Source organism: Lepidochelys kempii, chromosome 9, assembly GCF_965140265.1.
Source record: "Lepidochelys kempii isolate rLepKem1 chromosome 9, rLepKem1.hap2, whole genome shotgun sequence".
NCBI classification, from domain to species: domain Eukaryota; kingdom Metazoa; phylum Chordata; order Testudines; family Cheloniidae; genus Lepidochelys; species Lepidochelys kempii.
In genome coordinates this window covers 15251923-15268840 of record NC_133264.1, presented here as the reverse complement: position 1 = coordinate 15268840, position 16918 = coordinate 15251923, and the positions used below count along the sequence as shown (strand labels likewise).

The window sequence follows — 16918 nt, the reverse complement described above, 5'->3', positions numbered from 1 at the left end:
CTTGAGGTCTTCAAACTACAATTTGAGGACTTCAGTAGCACAGATATAGGTGTGAGGTCTTTTTTAGGAGTGGTGGGTGAAGTTCTGTGGCCTGCATTGTGCAGGAGGTCAGACTAGATGATCATAATGGTCCCTTCTGACCTAAATATCTATGAATCTATGAATCTATGAATCTTTCGTGAGCTACAGCTCACTTAAAGTCAAGTTCATGCTCTTGGGAGAAAAGGTTAGACACAAGAACTCCAGAGATTTTAAAATCAGAACATTTAGCCAGAAAGGTATTACTTCAGTCTGCAATCAAACCCCTCGGGGATATTATTGTGATAAACAGTAACAAGCTGAAAACACATTCAGGAGTAGGTGAAAGTTCAATGGACACATTTAAAGAAACCTAAAACCAGTCAGTGTTGTAACAACCACTGAGGGAGCCAGGGGGAAATTTAGCCCTACTGAAAGTATCCTTTGTTGTAAAAACTGACTCTGAAAATAACTGCCATGGCTTGACTTTTATAGTTACCTCTTCAACTACTCACATTGAGTTTTTGGTCTTTCAGGCTCCCATTTTAAAGACAGTCCCTCATTCCTGAGTTCATGCTGTCACTCAGCTTTGGAAAGCCTCCTAATTAATATCTGCCAAGCACCTTCTCCCTCTTTGCTCCTTAAAACAAACTCTTGAAGGCTCAGCTGTACTGTGATGTGTTCCATCTATGAAGACTACACTACACTCCATATTTGTTCTGTATTGTACTCACTTTTTACTTTCTTTAGAAAGTAAACTCCTGTGGGCGGGGACTGTTTGTTGTTTACCCAGTGTGCAGTACCATGTATTTCTCATGTTACATAAATAAATAATATGGTGGAGACATATGGAGTTTATACCCTAATAGTAACAAGTACACAAAGACTGATTAAATCAAGAGCAGATGTCTTTCTGGAAGATATGCTGTCATTCAACTAGAGGTTATGGGCGTGATGCAAGAATTACAGAGTGAAATTCTATAGCCTATGTTATGTAGGAGGTTTAAGTAGATTATCATCACATGCCTTCTGGCCTTAAAAATCTATGAACTGATTATGATGGATACTTACAATCCAACTGCTTTAGACACTCATACGGAACACATGAAGGGGCCCAAACATGTAAGGTGCTGAGCACCCTTAACTTCTATTGAAGAATGGAGCTATTTTGGAGCACTTTCATGTCATTTGGCCAATGCAATATGTCATCTATTACAAGGATGTGTGAGAAAAACAAGATTTTTCAGTTCACCCCCATGTAGACTTTTTAAAATGGCAGTCTTGGTCTCCACACAAAAGCTAAGACACATCCTTTAAATGTTTTTAAATTGCTATAAATTGGTGTTTTAAAAGGTGTTTTTCACGTATGCAGTTTTATAAAATGAAGCACTACTGGCAAAAATAGTTTTTTTAAAAGTGCCTCAGCATATATGGCAGGGTAAAACCCTGATTGTCGCTATAAAAAGATTAGACTATATTAGCAGAAGAGGAATTAAATTCATGTAAAACCATGATGTGAAACGTTTTGTAACCCCTGGTCTGCATGATGTCACCATGCAAACACCAGAACAAAATTTAAAGTGGGGAAAAGGTTAGGGAGCCTCTGAAATGTTATTTGGAAAACACAGTATAACAAATACAGTGTCCAAAGGTAGACTCCTCTTGTTTATTAGTGCAAGCCCAAATACTAATTTTACTCGACTTGAAAGACTTTCCCTCTGCTTTCAAACTCTTCCACACTACATTCTTCATGGAATATGATGGGTGAAGTGCTAGGATAAAAGCACTCAATTTGTTTCTTCTCTTAGGAAATGCAGAGAAGGCAACATGTAATAAACTCCATACAAAAGATCTCCATCATCTAGAGAGAGGGAAATACATTGCATCTGAAATCCCCAAAACCTTATGCTTCTGGATATGTGAGTGGGATTAAGCAAAGCAGAGATCAACAACAGCCCCTTCTCGGTTATGGCATGCAGGAAATGTCTACGACTGCGCGGGGGGCTGTAATGAGGTTAGCTGTCCTCCTTACCTGCCTGGAGTAGGGACTGACTACCAAATGCTTTGATTCTACAATGGAGTCAGCCCATCACTTCCCACTGTCAAATGATTCAGGGGGTGGGGGTCCTAAGGAACTGAAAAGGGTTGGTTTTGTGCTGAGCAGTGGGAAGAGCCTTCGCTCCGAGCTGGCTCCCCAATGTCACAAGGGCAGCCGCAGCCTGGTAAACAAGGTAAGGACCGACCTCATGCTTTTGAAGTGGATGGGCCGGTGGGGCATTTTCCTCCCAGCTGATATGTGTGAGAGGGAGAGACAGAGAGATCCGATTTTGTTTCTAGATGCCGGGAGTCCATCAGCCACCGCAACTACATTCAAGGGAGCAAAAAGAGCTGGCACAAAGAGGTTGCTTTGGCATTTCTCATTCATTGAATGCAAAGGCAGCGAGGGAGGAAGAGGGAGCGCTTGCTGCTGTAAATCAACCGACCAATTAATCCAAGAGGCGCAGAGCCGTCAAACAGCAGAATTGATAGCGTATTAGCATTGTACTTTAAAGAAATCAAGGTCAGATACATTTGCAGAGCTAATTTCTGCCAACTCGCTCGGAGGCGCCTTGGCGGCGGCAGCTGCTGCAAAAGGCTGAGACGCCTCTCCTCTCTTTAAAATCAGTCCCTGGACACACATGGCATTTCCTCAGCTGACTGCAACGGAGCGAAATACAAGGGGCGTGTGGGGGTGGCGAGGGAAGGCGAAGAGAGAATAAAATTGCATGGATCAAGCTTACCATTTGCTGGGTTGCCCTGAAAGTGGCATCCAGCAGCATGAGCTTCCAGGGATCCGACACTGTGCTGGGTAAGGGCAGGTACACATAATAGGCTGTCAGGGCTACCAACGCAGTCAGCAATACAAAGGCTGATTTCATGCTGGACCGGTGCCTTCTTTGCTGTGTACAAGCACAGACACTGAAGCAAGTTTTTTCTGCCTCCTGACAAGTTTGCTGCAAGGTAGCTCCCATTCACGGCTTTCATAACCTTCACAAGCCAATCAGAGGACGCGTAAAGAGGAAGTCTAGGCTTTTCCGTCCCCCTACATCGGTGTCCTTGCAATTGTTTTCGTTTCATCATGTTTCGGGCCTTATCTGAGCACAGGGACATCTAGGGGACACCGTGATGCAGTGCACCACTCGAATCGCATGCCTGTAGCCACACAGCAGATAACGCCCAGCACCAGGATCAGGCTGCCTTTATGTAATCCAACCCCCAAATCATCAGGGTTAACGGCAAAGTGCTGCAAATGTTGCATCTGATAATACCCAAGTCTCCAGTCCCTCCAGGACCTAACTTTACACGCAGCAGGAGCAGTACCATTGAAGCCCAACCCAGACACTTTGTGTGCCTATGAACAGTCCCAATGGCTTCAATGAAACTGCTCAGACAGGCAAAGCTCCCTGAGGGGCTTGCAGGATTGGGTACAGTATTTTTACAAAATACACTGCAGTACATATATTAAAAGTATGACTGCAGCGAATGAAAACTACACTACACTTAAGGTCCATGAACAATGTATGTATTTTTCACCTCTGCCCCCCCTCCCCCCCACATGTAGAAGCTTAAAGTTGGGCAGTGACATATTGTCAAAAGAAAAGGAGTACTTGTGGCACCTTAGAGACTAACCAATTTATTTGAGCATAAGCTTTCATGAGCTGTAGCTCAGGAAAGCTTATGCTCAAATAAATTGGTTAGTCTCTAAGGTGCCACAGGTACTCCTTTCCTTTTTGCGAATACAGACTAACATGGCTGTTACTCTGAGATATATTGTCAGTTACAATAACCTCTGCTACAGGCCAGTGACTCCTCACTGACTGACAGTAGGGCAGGGAAGGTATCCTTGACTATACTTGTATTTAATTTTACAGAGCCTATAATACCAATGCACCTATGCGGTGTCAGAAATGGAGAGATCAGAATCCACTGAGAGAAGCATGAGGAGCATTAGATCTGTCTCTGTCAACTACCGAGTCGATAAATGAGAAATGAAGGATGTATGTTGGAATCCATTGCTTTGGGTCACAGAAAGGGGGTACTTTTAGGAAGGGGGTAGACCCAAGGAAGGTAGTAAATGGCCATTCAATCAGAAGAAGAGAAAAAAGCCTCAAGTGGAGACAGTTTCTTAAAAAAATGTGTGATAGGGTTAAATTTGTACATACTATAGTTTGGAATGGGCATGCTGAAAACCCAGGGAAGGAACTGTAGATTTGGGATGAAAATCTGTCCCCTTTGAAGTCAATGGCAAAACTTCCCTTGACTTCAATGGGGCCAGGAGTTTACCAAATGGCTACAGCACAAATTTTGCTTTTTACTTCAGCAGAATTTATCTCACATACAATAAAAAAAAATCCTAAACAAGTTTCTTCTTCCTTATCCTTTTCTTCCCTCAAAAATTCAAAGTGGAGGCCACCTCACTGTGTCATGCCAAGTAACAGACATGACAATGTTCAGCATGGATCTGACTAACCTCCATATCACCAATGGTTACCCTATATTTGTGCTTGTTTATGGGACCATTAAACAAATTCAAATATTTTGTTAAATGGCTTGTCTCACCATGAATAAAATACACATAAAAGAATGAACACATCCCTAATTTTAATATTTATTTTAAGATTAATTCATCAGATAAGAAAAGACATAGGAAACTGACACAATTTATGTGACGCTCCTGAAAAGAGAAGCTTTCTAAAAGAAATGGACATGAAAAATTAGATGACTAGTTTATAAGAAATGAAAAGCTCACACCTGATCCTGTTGTCATTGGAGTCAAAGATAAAAAAACATCCATTAACTCCAGTGATAGCAGGAGCAAATCCCTGAACTTTTGAGGAAACGGGGTTTCAAGGACCACAACATATTTATAATTTTATATTACATCACAAAAACAGAATGTGTTTTTGAGAACTGTTTCCACATACAGTTTATTGAGCAAGTTGTATGTTAAAGGGCTATTAGGAAATGAGTCAGGAATACAGCAGCACATTAACACTGCTTTATTTAAAGAGAATCAGCAGTTCCATGGAGAATCTGTTTTTTTCCAGAAGTTCATAACTTGGTTGTAAAAAATTGCTGTGGGTTGGAAAACAACAAGCAAGGTCTCAGCTTGGGAGGGATTCTTTTTTACAAATTAGCAATTTTTTCAGTCATTTCTATATGCAAAATATATGGGACACAGTCTCTGCTGGTGCAGACTGGCCCAGCTCTACCGATTTCAATGGAACAGAGAATTTTTCCTGAAATTAGAATGAAAGCCAGCCTTTGAGCAACCACTCCAAGGTATTGCCAAGGATTTTACAATGTTATATTATTTGTAATAAGAATCATGTATTTCAGTGTCCATAAAGTACACGCATATATGCACATAGGGCTGGACTCTGCAAACACACACATTAAGTTATGCATATGTGTAACTGCAGAATCTGGGGCAAAGTTCATGCACAAGAGATTCTGCACTTTGCATTGTTCCATTTGTTGGTTCTAGTTTTTATGCTGAAATGCCAAACAGTAGTCAGATACAATGGCCGTATTGTTTCCCTGAGATCCAAGCCCAGCACTGATCCTCTGTGAAGGTATTTCCCAGTTAATTGATAGAAGTGGAGTCAGCTGTCTTTGTTGCAGAATTCCCCCATCCTCCAGACCCCATGGAGACCTTTCTGAGGATACAGGGTCTTTGCTGAGGGATGAAGTGGAGGCTGGATGGCTAGGAAAGGAGGAGTGGGGGGGTGGCAGGACTCTGTCCCTCCAGAACATACCCAGAAAAGATAATGTACTATCTATCTGGTTTGCAGGGTTCAAACCTTTTACTCATGCATGTAATCCTTATTTACATGGGACATATGCCTGCAAGCCCTTACTTGCATGAGCAATCCCTACTATCACAAGCAGTGTCCCCTTTCCTTTGGCCCTTAGGGTCTGACCCAAAGCCCACTGAAGTCAACGGAAAGACTCCCACTGACTTCATTGAGCTTTGGATCAGGTCCTTAGTCCTCAAGATACCTAGAGTAGTAAGAATCCCTAATATAGAAAGGATGAATACTATCAAAACTTTTAATTTTGGCATATAATAATTAGATTAGAAGGACATCAGTCAAATTCCTTTTAAATTGACACAGTCAGAACTTACTAAATTGGGCCTTTCATAAGATGCTGAGTACATACAAAAATACTCATTTCCAAATCACAAAGGTTTAATATTAGAGACAAATAAAAAGAAGAAAAAATCAAAAGCATTAGATATGGTTAATTTTATATCAGTTTTGATACAGTTGAGTCAGCTGACATTCACATTAATCAACTCATTTTTCCTTCTTTTGATTTCATTTGATTATTCAGAAGCTCCTCTTCATCAAAATCATAAAATACTTTTTAACATCCTTAAGGCAAAGCTTATTAAATTTATTAATGCGGCAGTATTTTTGATGGCCAAAGTAAGTATTTATAATTATTTTTATCATGCCTAAAGGTGGCACAGGTGATTTACTGAGCAATTAGATCTTTGGCTTAAAGAGGCAGATTTAAATATGATGTGACTAAGGTGCCAGCAAAAAAGTAGGGAATAATGGCATGAGAAGGGTGAGCTAGCAGTAAGATTGTGTGACTCCGTTTAAGAATGTGCACACCTGCAGGGTCAATGACACATTGCTTTTCTTTTTATTATTATAGTCATATTTCTAGGAAGCATTTTAGAAGAAGTACCGCCTCAGGAGACATGAGGAAAGGCAGCTCCAGTTTGCCAGATCGGGAAGCTTGACTGAGAACTCAACTGAGCCTACAAATCCTAACAAATAGAAATGGTTTTCCTTCTAGCTGGAGCTGAGTTAGATACGTCTGGGAAAATATGTATTTTACCATCAATCTTAATGGCTACAAAACACATCCAGGTAGGAAGTATCTAGAGTGATTAGACAGCAAGTGTGAAAAACTGGGATGGGGGTGGGGAGTAATAGGAGCCCATATAAGAAAAAGAACCCAAAATCAGGACTGTCCCTATAAAATCAGGACATCTGGTCACCCTGGAAGTATCAGAGGGGTAGTCATGTTAGTCTGTATCCCAAAAACTTTAAGCTTTTGTGGCTTAAAAAAAACCCTTTTCCGTGCATCTGAAGAAATGTTTTTTTTTAACCCAGGAAAGCTTATGCCCAGATAAATCTGTTAGTCTTTAAGGTGCCAGGGACTCCTTGCTATTTTTGTCAGGTAAGAGTCCCTCAGGATCTACAGTTTCCAAGTTGGGGCCCCCATCCCGCACGCCCTCCTGGGGCACAGCAAGGGCAACGCTCCCATCACAGGCAGACATGGAAAGGACAGCGCCTGATTCCCTTCTCGCTCAGGCTGGCTTTAAAGGGACTTCGTTTAGGGCCGTGTGACTCCTCCCCTCGTGGACACTGATGTCATGTCTTAGGGGCGCCGTGACCTGCCAGGCTCGGGTAGGGGGCAGCGGGGCGGGGCCCATGGTCAAGAGGGGCCCAGTGGCCGGCAGCTGCAGTGTCGGGGCGCTGGCGATGGGCGGAGCTCTGGGGACCAGGGCGGGGTTCCTAAGGCGCCGGCCTTGAGAGGAGCCTCTGGGACAGTGGCCGGGCAACGGCAGCTACATCCGGGTCTCTCTCACTCTCCGGCTTGCCGTTGGACTCATTTGAAAACCGCCATCAGCCAATCAGAGCCCAGGTGAGCTCAGTCCCTGTGATCTATGTTTGGGCGAGAGGAGCGGCGGAATAGCTCCCTTTCATTCACACACCTAGGGATGAGGGAATCCCGGCCGGCCAATGGGAGATCGCTTTGCAACGAGCAGCACGGACAACGCCCAATGCCCGAAGGCAGGACAACAAGCCCTTTTCAAAGAGCGAAGTGAGGGGGGGCGGAACCTCGTGATGCCAATCCCGAGAAGGTCTAATGGGAAACCGGCTTTCATAGGGACGCCTGCGCCGACGCCGCCTGGCAACCAATGGGCGGCTCGCTTAGAGCAGCGGCTCGCTTTTTGAATTGGGGTCGGCGGCGGCCGCTTGTGGTGCCTGGGAGACTGTGCCGGTTGCGGGTTTGGCGGTGAGGTGCGGTCAGGGCCGGGGATGCCGGGCCGGGCGGTGCGAGAGGAGAAGGAAGGGGGCCGGGCGGGGGCTGAGCCTGAAACCTGCCGACGCCCGGGCCGCGCAGCGCACAGCCTGCTGCCGCCGGCTCCTCTCTCCCAGCGGTGTCGGCGCTAGCCCCGCGGCGAGCGGGTTTGTGTCGCTCGCGGCAGCCCTTCAAAGCCAGCAACGCACCTGGGCCTGGAAGGGACGCGGTCAGCTTCCGCCACTCGCCCTGAGCGCAGCCCCTGCCTGGGAGCGCACCTGCCGGGAGGCCTCCCTGCCAGGCGGGTGGCTTCACAAAGCCTCCCTGACGAATACCGTCTCTGCCCCTCGGGGCTCTTTGCAAGCGCCCCGCGAGCGGGGAAGCTGGCCAGTGCCCTGGGAGGTACCGAAAGTGCTGTCAAATACCCGACATTAGCCAAGCGGGTCCCCCAAGCGGGCTTATAGCAATATTAGCTGTTCGTTTTTAACCATAGTAATTGTGGCTGGCGGGGGCGGAGTGTGTGTGTGTTTGTGTATATATACTCCGCATGTTGGCAGCTTTATTTTTCTTGTAACCTTAGATATGTACTCCTGCTATCTTGTGACCAGAATTTCAGGGCTGTTTCAAGCCATGATCGTTAGACTCTCAAAACCTAGAATGAGACTTTTTTTTTTATAAATTATTGCAAAAATTATTCAGAAAAGAGAGAGCTTTAAAATGGAGATGCACAGGGTGTAGCTTTTATTAAGTGGGCAAAGACCCCTGCTACTGTACTTGCTTGTATTGGTATACCTTTTAAATGTTTACACTTGTAAGCATGTTACTAGGGCCAGGACTCCATGTGACCATTAATGGCAGATTGACCTCCCTCCACTATTGTTTTAAATACTGCTTTAATAGACTTTTTGTTCTGCATTTCTAATTCAAGGACATCACATCTTCCTCTTTACTTGATACTTTGTTTAACTTGTAAAAAGAAAAGGAGTACTTGTGGCACCTTAGAGACTAACCAATTTATTAGCGCATAAGCTTTCGTGAGCTACAGCTCACTTCATCAGCATCTGATGAAGTGAGCTGTAGCTCACAAAAGCTTATGCTCTAATAAATTGGTTAGTCTCTAAGGTGCCACAAGTACTCCTTTTCTTTTTGCGAATACAGACTAACACGGCTGTTACTCTGAAACCTGTTTAACTTGTGTAATTCTTGCCTACCATACTGTGGTATGTCAGGGCACTTAAAGTTTGTAAAATGTTTAGGACCTTTGTGCAAGAATAGTGTCCTCTGAACTGTAGAGGGAATTCCTTCTTCTGGCTATTTACAAGTGTCAAGGTTCCTCCCCCACTCTGAACTCTAGGGTACAGATGTGGGGACCTGCATGAAAAACCTCCTAAGCTTATCTTTACCAGCTTAGGTCAAAACTTCCCCAAGGTACAAAATATTACCCCCGTTATCCTTGGAATGGCCGCTACCACCACCAAACTAATACTGGTTACTGGGGAAGAGCTGTTTGGACGCGTCCTTCCCCCCAAAATACTTCCCAAAACCTTGCACCCTACTTCCTGGACAAGGTTTGGTAAAAAGCCTCACCAATTCGCCTAGGTGACTACAGACCCAGACCCTTGGATCTTAAGAACAATGAACAATCCTCCCAACACTTGCACTCCCCCTTTCCTGGGAAATGTTGGATAAAAAGCCTCACCAATTTGCATAGGTGACCACAGACCCAAACCCTTGGATCTGAGAACAATGAAAAAGCATTCAGTGTTTTACAAGAAGACTTTTAATAAAAAATAGAAGTAAATAGAAATAAAGAAATCCCCCCTGTAAAATCAGGATGGTAGATATCTTACAGGGTAATTAGATTCAAAAACATAGAGAACCCCTCTAGGCAAAACCTTAAGTTACAAAAAAGATACACAGACAGAAATAGTTATTCTATTCAGCACAATTCTTTTCTCAGCCATTTAAAGAAATCATAATCTAACACATACCTAGCTAGATTACTTACTAAAAGTTCTAAGGCTCCATTCCTGTTCTGTCCCTGGCCAAGACGACTACAGACAGACACACAAACCCTTTGTTTCTCTCCCTCCTCCCAGCTTTTGAAAGTATCTTGTCTCCTCATTGGTCATTTTGGTCAGGTGCCAGCGAGGTTACCTTTAGCTTCTTAACCCTTTACAGGTGAGAGGAGCTTTCCCCTGGCCAGGAGGGATTTCAAAGGGGTTTACCCTTCCCTTTATATTTATGACAACAAGAACTATAGTAAAAAGCAGAATTATCAGACACACAGAAAAACATGATTTGTTGGGGGAAAAGTAAACTGCTTTTGTAATGGGAAGTCAGGCCTCAGTCTATTAGAATTCTTTGTGGATATTAACAAGCATGTGAATAAGGGTGGTCTTCATAAAGTGTACTTGGATTTTCAGAAAGCTTTTGACAAAGTCCCTCATCAAAGGCTTTTAAGGAAACTAAGTAGTTATGGGATAACAGGGAAGGTCCTCTCATGGATCAGTAACTGCCTAAAAGATAGGAAACAAAGGGTAGGAATAAATGGTCAGATTTCACAATGAAGAGTGGTTTTCCAGTGAGGTTTTCCAGGGATCTGTACTGGGATCTGTGCTATTCAACATATTCACTAATGATCTGGAAAAGGGAGTGAACAGTAAACTGGTAAAGTTGCAGATAAGTAAGTCCAAGGCTGACTGTCAAGAGTTGCAGTGGGATCTCTCAAAACTGGGTGACTGGACAATGATACATTCAGAGTAATGCTTGTTGGGGGCGGGGGGACATAATCCCAACTACCCATATATAATGGTGGGTCTAAATTACCTGTTACCATTCAAGAAAGAGTTCTTGGAGTCATTGTGGATAGTTCTCTGAAAACTTTTCTCCGTGCACAGTAGCTGTCAAAAAGGCTAAGAGAATGTTAGGAACTATTAAGAAAGGGATAGAAAAATGAGACAAATATAATGCCACTGTATAAATTTATGTTGCTCCCACACTTTGAATACTGTGTTCCATTCTGGTTACCCCATCTCAAAATTGATATAATGGAAGTGGAAAAGGTTCAGAGAAGCGCAACAAAGATGATCATAGATATGGAATGGCTTCTATATGAGGAAAGACTAAAAGGGTTAGGAGTGTCCGTCTTGGAAAAGATGACTGGTGGTAGGGATATGATAGACTATAAAATTGTCACTCGTGGTGGGGAAAAAGTGAATCGAGAAGTGTTTATTCTTTCCCACAATACAAAAACCGGGGGTCACCCAATGACATTAATGGGCAGCTGGTTTAATACAAAGAAAGAGAAATAATTTTTCAGACAATGCACATTTAACTTTTGGAACTCATTGCCATGGGATGTTGTGATGACCAGAAGTATGACTAAGTTTAAAAAAAGAACTAGGTGAACTAATGGAAGATAGGTCCATCAATTGCTATTAGCCAAGGTGGTCAGATGCACAACCCCATGCCCTAAACCTCTGACTGCTAGAAGCTGGGAGGGGAAGACCGCTTGATCGCTCCAACTGTCCTGTTCTGTACTTGGCTCTTTGAAGCTCTGGTACTGGCTGCTGTGAGAGACTGGATACTGAGCTAGATCCATTGGTCTGACCGAGTATGGCAATTCTTATGTTCTTTTATCTAAGGATTGTCTGCACATACAGTGCCAGAGCAGTGGATCTGCACCAGTGTTTAGTGAAGACACTCCTAGACTGAAGGGAGAACGTCTCCCATCAATGTAGTTAATACACCTCCCTGAGAGGTCACAGGTATGTTGGTGAGAGAAGCTCTCCACCTTGCATGTGAAGTTAGGTCAGTATAAATACATTGCTCAAGGGTGTGGTGTTACACAGACTACAGGTTTGTAGGGTAGACCTGGCCTATGTCAGTATATAAGGGGAGATCAACTTTGATGTCTGTAAAATAATGTTGATCTTTGTTACTTGATTGATTAGGCATTGCACTCCTTGCCCATACACCATGTTCCTGGAATTTTACTATGTCCTCTCCCATACAGTGTTTTAACTTGTGACTTCAAAGACTACTATTTTAAAAGGACATTGTATTTTACAAGTTTTGTTTGTGTTTTAAGAAAAATAATCTGTTCATATTGTTGTAAGTAAAAATATTTATCCCTTTTTGAGCACAGTGAGTTGTAAGGATATCCATGAGTAACATTTTGAAGCTGTCCTTCCTTAAAATAATAAAAGCGTAGTACATTTGGGAGCATGAGGAGAGAATATCTGCAAAAAGGATACTTGGCACTTTCTCCTTGATTTTTATATAGTACCTATACCAAGGTATCTTAAACCTTTTTCATACAGTTTCATGTTCCCTCATACCACTGTGCAAATACTTTAAGCTGCATGATGCATCACAGGAATTGCATATTTCCAAACCCACTTACAAAAACATGGTTTTTCCTAGTCAGGAGAATCCTAGCCAACTGAATTGATGATTGAGATAAGTGGACCTGGCAACGTGAGACAGGGATAGCTTTTTTCCCCTGAAGTTCACAATTGTTCAAGCAGCTTCTCACAAGATGGAGAAACATATTGTGCGGACAAGGAGTCAAAGGATCCTTTAGTGTGGGACAGTGAACTCTGAGAATGAGTGTTAATGTTCAACAGTCTTCATCCTGTGGAAACAATAGAGTAAATTTCCCAGTGCTGGATAGTAAACTTATGTTGCTGCTTTGCCTGTTGGCGTCCTGCAAATTCACTGATTCCACACCCCCATGTCAGTTAGCTGAGGAATTTTGTATTTAAATGCTGCACTGAGTACTTTATTAGTACTTTTTTATAATACTTTATAATTCTGTATGTAGATAATGCACTTGGTGCCTCTATGAGGCTTTCCGGTGATGGCAAGGAACCCCTTCTCTCTGTCTGTGATAAGGACTGCATCACTGAAATTGCCTAGCAAGACAGGCCTGAGGAACTTCAACAGTAAGCTGCACAAATCTGGTCAACTCATCTGGGGAATCTGAGGTCAAGTGTGTTGGCCTGTATACTACAATCTTCTTTCTTCAAACTTTCACCTTTGGAAAATGTATGCAAACCCCGTTTCTTTTTTAGTGTGAACTTCTCTGAAATTAAATGCAAATAACATGGTTAATCCAGCTTCCTGAATCTCTTTCAGACCATGTTTAACAAAATTCCTATCTGGAGTAAGCAAGCAATTTCTCGAGATCCTGGATCAAAATAAATCCTTAAATCTGACTTTTTTTAAAGGGAATACAGGGCTTTTTATTCCCATATCCCTAGCTATCAAAATGCCCTGTCTTCAAACAGTTTTCCTCAAAAATAGACTACTATGAATTACCTGTAGAAACTATTTCTGTGATAGTTGTTTGTATAATTCTGCGACTCTTAAAATAGCTGTAGGCTAAGAGGATACTAGCATGTAAGTGGGATTTGTTAGTTCTAATATTTAGAAGTCTAAAACTAACTTCTCTACCTTTCCACAGGACTTTTTACGGACTATTTTTTTTTAGTATGTACTGTTCAGATGAAACTTACTTTGGGTACTTATTTTGCAGCCACTGAGGAGAGAAACACAGACTTGATCATGACTGACAGCAGTATGCTAGTGTCTGACACCGGAAGGAGTCTCTTGGGAGATTCTTCTGTTCTTGATTCAAAAATTATAGAAACGTCCAAGGAAAATATATTTATTGGATTGGCTTCAGATGCTGAAGGTAACAGGAAAAGCCTTTTTCAATACTGTCACACTTGTTTCGTTTGAATATTGTTTCTTGGACGATATATACATATACGTTGTTTTTGTTTTGTTTTTAAATGGGAAGGTGTCAATAGCCTGAAGCCCTTTGTACAGCCACAAAGTGGGTACTGAACCAAAAGTAGTGTTTCTGCCTTCTCCACAGATATGTTAAAAAGGGACAGAACTGTACAGGTGAAAGTAGTTCATTCTTGCTCATCACACAAAGTACCAACCAAGAATCCAGTCATAGTGGTGGTTTTATGATGTGGACGCTTTTACTAAGAATAGTCATTGATCACCAACTTGCTTCATAGGCCTGTGAAGAACCATGAGATGGGTGGCTTTTTGGTCTCTACTGATGTCTATAGATTTGAACTAGTAATCTACATCTAGAAAGATCTACATTGATTACTAATCTCCTGAATCATACAAACCAGTCTTACCCCCCACCCAAGAGAGACTTTAGAAATTAAAGTATGTTCTATTTCCCACAAAATAGTGTAGTTTTCCTTGGTATTTGATTTATCCTCTTTCTCCTGGTATTTCCAGAATGGATGTCTCTACCTGATTACTTCATTCACCCTAAACCTCTAATTAGAGGAGATCTGTAAAATTAAAAGCAGAGTAATTCTTCAGTTTGGAAGCTAATGAGGCTCCTGCAATTCAACCAAAGATTGTTAGTAACTTGTGGTGATTTGTCACTTGCAGTGGCTCTAAATATACAGTATCAGTATTAATACCTCTTTTGATCTAGGTTCAAAGTAAATATTTCATCCCATTCTCCCTTCCTTGTTTCACATGACAAAATCACACAGTTGGTAGTTTCCATTCAATAGGCCATGACCTAAACATCCATATTTGTGAAGAACACGAGCAGAGCTTTTTTGGAAAAGCTTGGAGAACATATATCCACAAAATGTCTGGTTAAATTCATGCCACTACTTTAACTTTTTGTGAATTCACCAAACTATAGTAAAATTTCTTACTACCAAGGCTTTTGACCTAAATTAGACAGTATAGGTTAAAAAAACAAAACCCTTCGTTAATCAAAGGAATGATGTATTTTGTCCTTTGATTACAGGCCTGTCTCTGTTCAGTACCCATCTGTTGCTAAAAAGTGTAAGTCATAGAAATGTAGGACTAGAAGGGCCGTCAGTAGGTTTCCTTAGCCCTGTCTCAATGCAGGGGACTAAGTATTATCTAGACTAGACCATCCCTGACAGGTGTTTGTCAATGGTCACCTTCGATGGGAAAGGCTAAGTAAACTAGCGTTACACGTACTATTAATTGTTCACAGGTGTGCATTTGTATGTCCCAAATTCGTTGGGTTATTTCTGGTGTGGCTGCAACTTTGTCTAGAGGCAACTAGGAGTTTGTTAGGAAAATCAGCACTTGCAGTTAAAACATTCTCTGCAGTAACTTCCTTGAAATGAAATCCGGTGTTCAGGGTTTCAAAACTATCCTTGCTCATGGTCAGTAGAAAGCTTTCACAGACAAGTGCCATCAAATTATGCAGAATTTAATCTTATTTACAAAATTTAAGATTCTGGCTCTTTATCTGCAACCTGTCAACATGAGACAAATGGAAACTGAGGTAGTACTGTCTTTCTGAACTCTGTCTGCAGACTTGAATGCCTCTACTGCTGCTCCTTGCTTTCCCGGATTGCACCAGTGGAAAATTGTCTAGTTTCCTATCAGTTAAACTGAGGATATTTGGAGTCCTGTGGATAATGGTGAGACTTATGAGGTAACAGATTAATCTAATCCTGCACCTTGGGGAAGCTCTGAGCAGCAGCAGAGGAAGGCATTGGAGCTGTCCATATAGAATAGGGCTCTTCCCTTTGGAATTGGGGTGCATTTTGATCTGGTTGATAGTCCTTTAGAGAGCCTGACTATTATGTAGACTGGCCTCTCAAACCCCTCTTGATGGGGACTCTGACTGTTTTATTGCTTTACATTCTGCCATGGTATAAACTTGAACTGCTGTCATCACTTGCTCCCTTTTGTACTCTAGGAAAGTGAGGTCTCATAGAGATCAAAATACAGAGGCTGAAAAGCTAGATTCGATCAAGGTAACAATAACTTCTATAGTGCCTACATTGGCTCAGATAGGCAACCTCTGGAGCCCTGCCTCATTCCATAATTTTGTGTGCCCACATCCAATTTAATTTAATTGGTATAGGTAGTGCCAGTATTATACAATGTACTAATCCGTGAGTAGGCATGAAGTACTTTTTTTTTTAACTATAAGCTGTACTAAATAAAAATGGACTTTTGGTGGAACGCTGACAGGAGCATTTGATCTAAAGACTATCATTCCTAAGATTTTCTTCCCTCTACTGAGGTGGTGTAGAGCTATTTATAAGCTAAGTTTAAAAATCCTTTATGATAGGAAGTATATTGTACTTTAGTGCTAAATGGATAATATTCTTTGCTGAAATTGGAGGGGGGGAAGACTCTGGACTGGAGTCAAGTATACAAAACTTGAATCCAGAATTTGACCAGTTATAAGTTCCAAAAATGACCCCTCAGAATGTAAATGCTCATGTATCCTTAACTATAGGAGTCTCTCTGCCTAGAATAGATAATGCTATACAGCACATGTTCTAGGCAAAATAAAAAGCCCTCTGCTTTCAAGAGCCTGGTCTAAAACAGAGATCTCAAACTCAAATCACCACAAGGGCCACATGAGGACTAGTACATTGGCCCGAGGGCTGGATCACTGACACTCTTTCATATAAAGATACAAAAGCCCCCAGTCCTGCCCCACTTCACCCCTTCCATGAGGCCCTGCCCCTATTTCAACCCCTACCCCAAATCCCCAGCCCGGCCCCTCATCTTGCGTCTCCTCCCCTGAGTGCATGGCCCCCTGCTCCTCCCCCCTCCCTTCTGGAAAGTACTAAGGGCCACCAAACAGCTGTGCGGGAAGCTCCTGGAGGTAGGCAGAGGAGTGGGGGGAATGGGGCAGATGGGGCGGGGAGCTTGGCATGGGGCCCATGGGCCATGCATTTGAGACCCCTGATCTAAAGACAGGAATGGTGGTAAATAGTTACTGCAGCAGGAATGAGCCTCTGAACTTGGTATGCAC

At 42.5% G+C, this 16918-nt stretch overlaps 2 protein-coding genes across 6 annotated transcripts in view; one reads left to right on the top strand and one right to left on the bottom strand.

Moving 5' to 3' along the window:
• Window positions 1-3141, bottom strand: part of NCEH1 (neutral cholesterol ester hydrolase 1) — a 28662-nt gene extending 25521 nt beyond the window's left edge. Inside the window, exon 1 of the mRNA XM_073359369.1 lies at window positions 2799-3141. Within this exon, the coding sequence (XP_073215470.1) occupies window positions 2799-3029 (231 nt within the window). The 5' untranslated portion in view covers window positions 3030-3141. The remainder of the gene's footprint in view (window positions 1-2798) is intronic.
• A 4825-nt stretch (window positions 3142-7966) lies between these two features.
• Window positions 7967-16918, top strand: part of ECT2 (epithelial cell transforming 2) — a 55549-nt gene continuing 46597 nt past the window's right edge. For 4 of the 5 annotated variants that reach the window (XR_012160729.1, XM_073359368.1, XM_073359367.1 and 1 more), the window contains exons 1-3: window positions 7967-8105; window positions 12935-13055; window positions 13649-13807. Coding sequence is in view for 4 of the 5 variants with exons in the window: in XM_073359368.1 (XP_073215469.1) it covers window positions 12971-13055; window positions 13649-13807 (244 nt within the window). In the remaining variant the exon portion in view is untranslated. Of the gene's footprint in view, window positions 8106-12934; window positions 13159-13648; window positions 13808-16918 lie in introns of those variants that run through there. The other variant, XM_073359366.1, reaches the window with a different exon arrangement.